We start from the raw sequence: 8,893 nt of genomic DNA, 5'->3' as shown, positions 1-8,893 counted from the left end.
ATATATATATATATATATATATATATATATATATATATATATATATATATATATATATATATATATATAGTACTTTTTTAAATTTGAAACTTACCCAGTATATAACCCGTTGTGAATGAATGCCTGTTTTTAAAATAACCATCTGTGCATACACATACATCGAAACTTCACAGCCTGTTGGTTTGTCAAGATAAGCTTTAAGTGCAACCGATGACAAAGCAAAAGAAGCAGCACAGAAACCTTTGGACATGTGCATGAGAGCAGTATCTCTCAGACAGATATATCTGTTTTTCATGTTTACTCTCATTTATGCTTCCAACAAATTTGTCCTAAAGGACCGAAATCAGACCAAATGAAAAACACTGCACAGCTGCTGCTAGAATTTTTCAAAACCCACACTGCTTCATTGCTGCCAACAAGCATTTGAGACACAGTAAAGAGATGAGCCAGGAGGGTCAAGATTAGCACTGGGTGCAAAGAACCAGGATTCATCCGCAGATACACTGCACCACTACTAACTCCAGGGAACCTGTAGCTGACCCTTCCAGCTTATCTCTGATATGAGCATATTGTTTGAGCCTTTTTAAACCATATAAAAAGTCAACATGCATGGAAAAACTAGGCTAAAATCCTCACAAACAGGTGATTTCTAACTTTGTACTTTTTTTTTTGCTAAGTAAAGACATTCAGTACTCCTACCAAAGTTGGTTTGAGTTCATTGACCTGCTTTGCTTTGAGGTTTGGCAGTTGTCAAACATACTGCATATTCAGAAAAGAAAGAACAACACTGAGGAGAGGACTTTCCATCTCCAGCATCCGTTGTGTCAGAGGGAGAGGATACTGAAATCAGTCTGCAATGGCATTTACCAAGGAGAAGCTAGAAGGAGACAGAAGGACGTCTGCAGTGTCGACCCCACCAGAAGGTGGCTGGGGTTGGATGATTGTCACCGGCTGTTTCCTTGCCACCATCTGCATCCGGGCAGTGACCAGGTAAATATGTTTATGTGGCAAATTTTAAGCTACTAACTTAGGTCAGAAGCTATGTTTTCTTTTTTTTCCCCTGCGGCTTTGAAATCCTGCTGAGATATTCCCATGTTTCCAAATTTGCACAGCAGCATGTTCCTTTCATAACTCAGCCAATACCTGGCCTGTTTTAAAATAAAATAATTAAAGTCCTCTAGATTTCTAAAGCAAATTTCACTTCATAGGAAAATGACTCAGATTATGTTTAGAATTATGCTGTTTGGTTAACATTTATTAACTTCCAATCAAAATCACAAACTTGACAATTCAATATGAACTGCCCAACCATACACCAAAGATGATCTAATCTGCAATCATAACTGTATATTTCCTAATATCGAGATTGTGTAATTCGTGATCAGTAAAGAAATAGGATTTGAAACTTTTATTCAACTTGCTGATGGCATTAGCATTTAACTTGCTTAAGATGGAGAAATAACATTCCTGGCACTTATTATTCAGTGTGTGTTTGTGTGTGTGTATAAAAGAGCGACAGAAAGGAGAGGTTTTCACATTGAGACGAAGAAAAAGGGTAAAATCATTATTAGATTTATGAATTAGCTATTTTACTGCAGTCTTATCAATGTAGTGAGATACTCGAATTTGTGGAACTAGCTCTACTCTTGTCAGATTACATGAGACCAAGAAGTGCTCTCTGGTATTACATAATGTACATAATGTACAATAAGAGTTATAAAAAATGGGTCAGGGAGTACAGAGCATTCAAATCGATGGTTATAAATGACAGCTATAAACTAATGGACCTCATTCAACTTTAGTTTATCAACTCCTCTATGGCACTGACACCTAATTCTACCTAAACCATCTAATAATTATTGCATAAGGCAATTGCTTAAAATCATTTCCTGGCAGTAAACTAATTTGAATGTTAACTGTATCAGACACGTATTTATCCTGACCTGCAGACACATTGTCAAGCAAACAGATTAGGTTTTCACCCTCTACCCTTTAATGGCTTCCTGAATATAAATAATCTTTTCTAAAGCTGTTATAATGGAAAGCATTGTCTTACAAACCCCAGTGTTACTAGTTTATCTAGTTTATCACCTACATAAATGTGGTACTATCTTGGATTTTCTATTAATTCTGTCATTCTAACAACTATAAACTGGATATTGCACAACGGTATGTTCTGCATTTTCTTCAGATAATTTTTACTATGCTTCCAGTGACAGTGCCTAAAAACAGCAAATATTTTTTTAAAATCTAAATGATATAGGGTATTATTACTTTTCATGTTTGCAGACTGTTAAGCTAAAATGGACTGAATCCAAACTTCCCTCTCTCTAGATGCATTTCCATGTTCTTTGTGGAGTTCCAAATGCAGTTTGAGAAAGATTATTCCTCCACCGCTTGGATCCACAGTCTGGTTGACTCCACTACCATGCTATGTGGTAAGACCACCAAGTGCAAATATCTGCTACATAAATGCTCCAGTTAAACCAGATTTTAGATGGCAAAATGTTTTTTGTGGATGTTAGTTGTGTGCCTGGTGCAAGTTAAAGATTTATTTTAGTGCTTTCTGAACACTGAAAATTATTTTTTATTATCATGTTTATTTTCTCATCTTTATCACTAGTTATATTTTGATACACATTCAGCTGTAGGCTGAAAATTGCAAAACTTTATTTGATAGACAAGATTCATGTCTGTGAAACAGTTACCTGTAAAGGCAGTTGGAGAAATTAGCTGTAGCTACAGTATTAATTACATCATAAAAATGTTTTAGTTTAAATCTATTTATCATTTCAATTATAATAAACTATACTAAATAGCAGATAAAACATAAAGACAAATAGTTAAATTTCATGGGTGTATCACAAACTGCAGTGTAAAAAAAATTAGCATTCATGAAAATAATAAAATATTAACAAGTATAAAAAATAACGAGCTGTTCTAATATACCCTACATATGCATGAATTGTTGTGGGTTAATTACAGTGGGTACGGAAAGTATTCAGACCCCTTTAAATTTTTCACTCTTTGTGTCATTGCAGCCATTTGCCAAAATCAAAAAAGTTCATCTTATTTCTCATTAATCTACACTCAGCACCCCATCTTGACAGAAAAAACCAGAAATGTAGAAATTTTTGCAAATTTATTAAAAAAGAAAAACTGAAATATCACATGGTCATAAATATTCAGACCCTTTGCAGTGACACTCATATTTAACTCACATGCTGTCCATTTCTTCTGATCCTCCTTGAGATGGTTCTGCTCCTTCATTGGAGTCCAGCTGTGTTTAATTAAACTGATTGGACTTGATTAGGAAAGGCACACACCTGTCTATATAAGACCTTACAGCTCACAGTGCATGTCAGAGCAAATGAGAATCATGAGGTCGAAGGAACTGCCCAAGGAGCTCAGAGACAGAATTGTGGCAAGGCACAGATCTGGTCAAGGTTACAAAAGAATTTCTGCAGCACTCAAGGTTCCTAAGAGCACAGTGGCCTCCATAATCCTCAAATGGAAAAAGTTTGGGACGACCAGAACTCTTCCTAGACCTGGCCGTCCAGCCAAACTGAGCAATCGTGGGAGAAGAGCCTTGGTGAGAGAGGTAAAGAAGAACCCAAAGATCACTGTGGCTGAGCTCCAGAGATGCAATAGGGAGATGGGAGAAAGTTCCACAAAGTCAACTATCACTGCAGGCGCTTTATGGCAGAGTGGCCATACGGAAGCCTCTCCTCAGTGCAAGACACATGAAAGCCCGCATAGAGTTTGCCAAAAACACATGAAGGACTCCCAGACTATGAGAAATAAGATTCTCTGGTCTGATGAGACCAAGATTGAACTTTTTGGCGTTAATTCTAAGCGGTATGTGTGGAGAAAACCAGGCACTGCTCATCACCTGCCCAATACAATCCCTACAGTGAAACATGGTGGTGGGAGCATCATGTTGTGGGGGTGTTTTTCAGCTTCGGAACAACTCTGTGACCGTTCTTGACTGGCCCAGCCAGAGCCCTGACCTAAACCCAATTGAGCATCTCTGGAGAGACCTGAAAATGGCTGTCCACCAACGTTCACCATCCAACCTGACAGAACTGGAGAGGATCTGCAAGGAAGAATGGCAGAGGATCCCCAAATCCAGGTGTTAAAAACTTGTTGCATCATTCCCAAGAAGACTCATGGCTGTACTAGCTCAAAAGGGTGCTTCTACTCAATACTGAGCACAGGGTCTGAATACTTATGACCATGTGATATTTCAGTTTTTCTTTTTTAATAAATTTGCAAAAATTTCTACATTTCTGTTTTTTTCTGTCAAGATGGGGTGCTGAGTGTACATTAATGAGAAATAACATGAACTTTTTTGATTTTTGCAAATGGCTGCAATGACACAAAGAGTGAAACATTTAAAGGGGTCTGAATACTTTCCGTACCCACTGTATATGTGAAACTCCTCAAAGATCAGTCAGTGAAATCAGAATAATCCACAAGAACTTTTTTTTCCAGCTCCTCTGGGTGGTTTCCTTGGGAACCGTCTTTCCTGCAGAGCTACAGTAATCATCGGAGGTTTGCTGTCTGCTGCTGGACTGGTCCTTAGCTCCTATGCTACTAGTCTGGAGTATCTCTACATTTTCTTGGGCATCCTTACAGGTACAGAGATACATGACAGTAGTCCTCCATAACGCATGGGTAGAGGACAGATCAGTGCAATAGGCATGCATTCAGAGGAATTTAAACCAAGGGAAACAAAGTATTGCACGTCTCAACTGATGTAAATGTCAGACAGTCAAACTGTGTCAAACTAGTGATCCGGTGACATTGGGAATTCCTTCTATAACTGATTTTAAGCTATCTCAGAATCACTTTGGCTTGGGAGTTCTTTAGCCATTTACAATTATTCAAAATCTTCAGCATTATCATATTCAGCATGTCAAATGTGTTTTTTTTTCATAGCTGTTGCATGTCTTTCAGAAAATCTAATGCAACTTAATAAAGTAAACAACTTCTGTTCAGATTTGACAACAATAAGTTTCTCTGAACCCTTTTATCCACCACAGGCCTTGGCTTTGCTCTCAGCTACACACCAACTGTAGCAATGGTGGGGAAGTACTTCAGTGAAAGGAAAACTCTGGCTTATGGCATTGCCCTATCTGGTAGTGGCATCTTTATTTACCTACTGCTTTGTTTCAATGCCTTAGCTTTTCATCTCCTTTTTTCTATTCCTTCCTTTCACTTTTCCTTATATCTGTCTTTTTTTAGTTTTTACTTTTCTCCAGTCTAAGGAGTTTTTTTTGTCTATTTTTCTTTGTCAATTCCTGACTCATTCATTCCATCAAATCCAATTTGACTTCATCTTCAGGTAGTGGAACTGGAACCTTTATCCTTGCTCCTGTAATCCAACTGCTTATAGAGCACTACTCCTGGAGAGGAGCTCTGCTCATCCTTGGAGGATTTGTGTCCAACTTGTGTGTCTGTGGTGCTCTCATGAGGCCACTAGAACCAAAAGGAGATAGAGAGTAAGTCATTAGCTCTACTGCTTTTGGGTCCAGGAAAGCTCTGCTCCCAGTTTGCATGCTAAGCTAAGATAACCATCTCTTGGCACTAGTCCCAAAGTGCAACTATCACCAGAAAGTCAAAATTTTGAACTATTCTTTTCAGCAATTAAATGCACTTAATTCAGTATATTGATCCATTTCAGTGTTTTTTTTTCTGCTATTCTGTTACATCTACAGGCTATGGGAGAACAGCTTGACTGACCTGGAGAAAAATTGCATGACAACAGCACTGGATTTCGAAAACAGTGAACAAGTACCTGGTGATTGCGGCCAACTGGAGCGAAAGCAACTGGAAATAAACAACTTAAAGGATACTCAAGCGCTACTCATAGCCAATGGAGCGCTTAAAAACTTTAGACTTGAAAATGACAAACTAGGTCCAGGAAACATAGCACTACTATCAAGCCCGAGCCTGCCTAGTCTAAGGTTTACAGATCTGAAGATTGCTGAATGTATTTTATTTAGCAACAAGCTAACAGAGTCAATGCTAAGGGGGATAAAACGATCAGATCTAAAATTAGCAAATGATAACATGACTGAGGACTTGAAATTGGTGGAAAGTATGAATTTGAACAATAAGTTGACTGAGATGGAGGTTAAGATAAAAGACTCTGGATTTACGGAAGCCAAACCAACAGATGTCTACCACTTAGTTGAAACTGTTAGCCCTCCTTCAGAGCCTTTAGTGAACACCAAAACTATATCCAGAGGTCACTGTCTCAACTCAAGGGGGGAGTTTGGATTTCTTTTGATACCTGACTTCCTGATCCTATTGGTGTCCTTCCTTTTTTTGGCATTTGGCTGTGGTGCTCCGGTGGTTTACCTGGTTCCTTATGCCCTTAGTGTGGGGGTCAAGCATCAGAATGCTGCCTTCCTGATGTCCATGTTTGGAATCAGTGGAATTGTGGGTAATGTCACCTTTGGATGGATCACAGACCGGAAGTAAGTAGGACTGGATGTATGTTATGTGTGTTAAATAATCACAGTTACTGACAGATTCCTTCCCTCTAGGTGTCTGAAGAGGTATCGTATGCTGAGCTACATGGTGGCGATTAGCATGGAGGGCCTGTGCTGTATGTTAATGCCTTTACTTCAGTCCTTCTCCCTACTCGTTCCATTTTCCATACTCTATGGTTACTTTGATGGGGCATATGTAGCACTCATCCCAGTGGTTACCTCTGACATTGTGGGCTCCTCCTGTCTCACCTCTGCTCTGGGTGTGGTTTACTTCCTCCATGCCATCCCCTACCTGGTCACTCCACCAATAGGAGGTAAGGATTCACAAATTTAAGTTTACATTTAGATAATAAATTTGATCCTAAAGAATTATTATTCCTGATTCTCTTTCCCCAGGTTGGTTAGTAGACAGGACAGGCAATTACGCAGCAACCTTCTTCCTCAGTGGGGCTTCCTTCATGTTCAGCTCTGTGGTTCTAGCAGCTACCACATTAGTGAGACAATGCTGGAGGTCCAAGTCTGACTCAGCTGCACATTTAGGTCCAAATCACATTGCTGCTGCAGCAGCTCAGCAGGGAATCATATAATATGCCTTTCACGATGCTGCTTCCCCTCCCACACCGACGTGCAGCTCGCTGATGTTGGTCCGTGGGTTTCTAAAGATTATAGTAGTGGTGCTATTTTGACATCCATTATATGTTACTGGTTTATTTTGGACATACAGTGCATAGAAGAACCAAAGCTGTCAGAACCAATGCTTTTTTTTTTGTTGTCAAAAGACTTTAAAACATACTTTTTATAAATCTATCTAACTAATTATGTTAAACATCTTACTATAACTCACTAGTTGCTCCAATTCAAAGAGCCAAAAACAGCATAAATAGTTAAAACCAAATAACTATATATATATATATATATATATATGTGTAAGGTTTTATGTAATAAATTGACAAGTGCATGGGACCAAAACACTGCAGATTGAGAATAAACAAGGAATTCTGCACAATTACTGTGGCTTTTATTTTACGTTGTTTACTGTTGATGTCTTTGATAGTAAGTTAATTCAGCTGAAATTTTGCTGACCAAATCGGATGGGTGTTAGTGATGGATGTTATTCTCAGTTTATTATAAACAAATAATCAGTCATGAACAATCAATAGTAGATAGTTCTCATCAAGCATACGTGACTTGTGTTGCCTGTGGTGGAAATAATGGTGATAATGAAAACTGTCTTTTAGCTAGTACTCCTCCTGGAGCTGGTCTCCAGGAAATAACATCTGGAAAAAGCGATATTCACATGATGATTAGTGATATGTGTGATTACTTAGAGGACATCAGAAAATGTTGGAGAATTAATTCAGGGTAGCACCAAAACAGTTTCAAACTTAAACTCCAACGCATTCCATTAACCTCAATTTTGTGATTTTTTTTTTGGTCATATGATTATTTTGTATAATTTATGTTGAGAATGATCTTGTCTTGCATCTCTATACATTCATGTTATTGTGTAAAGCAGTATATATGTAGTATAACCATAACTGACATAGGATGTCCTTTCCTCTGATCCTTAATGTGAATGTCAAATCTCACACTGGTTTCCAATAAAGGGGCTTGTCAATCAGTAACTGACTTCCATGAAAAATGTACTCTGGTATCCTCTGTTATAGCTCCTTGGTCCAAGCTCGTTAGACCAGAAATAGGAGTTTTGATGGTTCGACGATGTTTTTGTTCAGTATTGTTGGTTAAAAACAACGCTTTGGGTGTCCTCCACAATGGGGGATCGAATGACTTCCAGACTGACAAAAAAGGGAATTGGGACTCACCCAAGGACACAAGTGACGGAAACGGGGCTGCATTTAGTGGAATTGAGATTCGCCCATACCTGATGACGACGATGCCACATCCGGGCTTCTAGTTTGCAGCCCGCCATTAAACAACGACGAACGAAGAAGAAAGGCTTTCTGAGATGCGTCCGCCATGTAGCCTGGAAACAAATAGCTAGCGTTAAGTATTAAGTTTCTTTTTTGGTTTGAAAGGGCACTATTTCTGATTTCAGTCAGTTTATATTCGACATCCACAAATAATGTAAGATAAAATAACAATAAATAATAGTTGAAAATAAAATAACCTCCATACAGGTGTTATCTAACTAGCGTTAGCTAGCTACGGCGATGTTTGTTTCAACTTAGCTAGTTAGCGTTAAATACATATGACAAAACCTTATCTGTAACCTTTATTATGATGGTTAAATTAACCATTTAGTTAGATAACTCTGTTACATAAAACTCCAATTTGTTAAGTTAAGCCGTTAGAATGTAGCTAGCTAGTTAACGAAAACCAAGCTAGCTAGCGTTAACATTAGAATCCGACTGCCCCGGCTGGTAGCATATTGT

The 8,893-nt window shown here is 38.4% G+C and overlaps 1 protein-coding gene across 1 annotated transcript; it reads left to right on the top strand.

Moving 5' to 3' along the window:
* The first annotated feature begins 856 nt into the window (after positions 1 to 856).
* LOC113132016 (monocarboxylate transporter 12-B-like) lies at positions 857 to 7,087 on the top strand. The gene is made up of 8 exons (XM_026309811.1): positions 857 to 990; positions 2,335 to 2,438; positions 4,495 to 4,638; positions 5,046 to 5,141; positions 5,348 to 5,504; positions 5,721 to 6,485; positions 6,555 to 6,814; positions 6,897 to 7,087. Exons 1-8 carry the CDS (start codon positions 857 to 859, stop codon positions 7,085 to 7,087), a joined length of 1,851 nt encoding a protein of 616 aa, XP_026165596.1.
* Positions 7,088 to 8,893: the final 1,806 nt, after the last annotated feature.

The sequence above is a fragment of the Mastacembelus armatus genome, chromosome 15 (genome assembly GCF_900324485.2).
Source record: "Mastacembelus armatus chromosome 15, fMasArm1.2, whole genome shotgun sequence".
NCBI classification, from domain to species: domain Eukaryota; kingdom Metazoa; phylum Chordata; class Actinopteri; order Synbranchiformes; family Mastacembelidae; genus Mastacembelus; species Mastacembelus armatus.
Note: the sequence above shows the minus strand (reverse complement) of the source record. Positions and strands in the feature narration are given on the sequence as shown.

Excerpts from the sequence above, each read along its gene's own strand:
- LOC113132016 (XM_026309811.1), top strand. The coding sequence starts at position 857 with ATGGCATTTACCAAGGAGAAGCTAGAAGGAGACAGAAGGACGTCTGCA. Across the intron at positions 2,439-4,494 it reads CTCCACTACCATGCTATGTG|CTCCTCTGGGTGGTTTCCTT; the intron begins GTAAGACCACCA and ends TTTTTTTTCCAG. Across the intron at positions 5,505-5,720 it reads GAACCAAAAGGAGATAGAGA|GCTATGGGAGAACAGCTTGA; the intron begins GTAAGTCATTAG and ends TTACATCTACAG.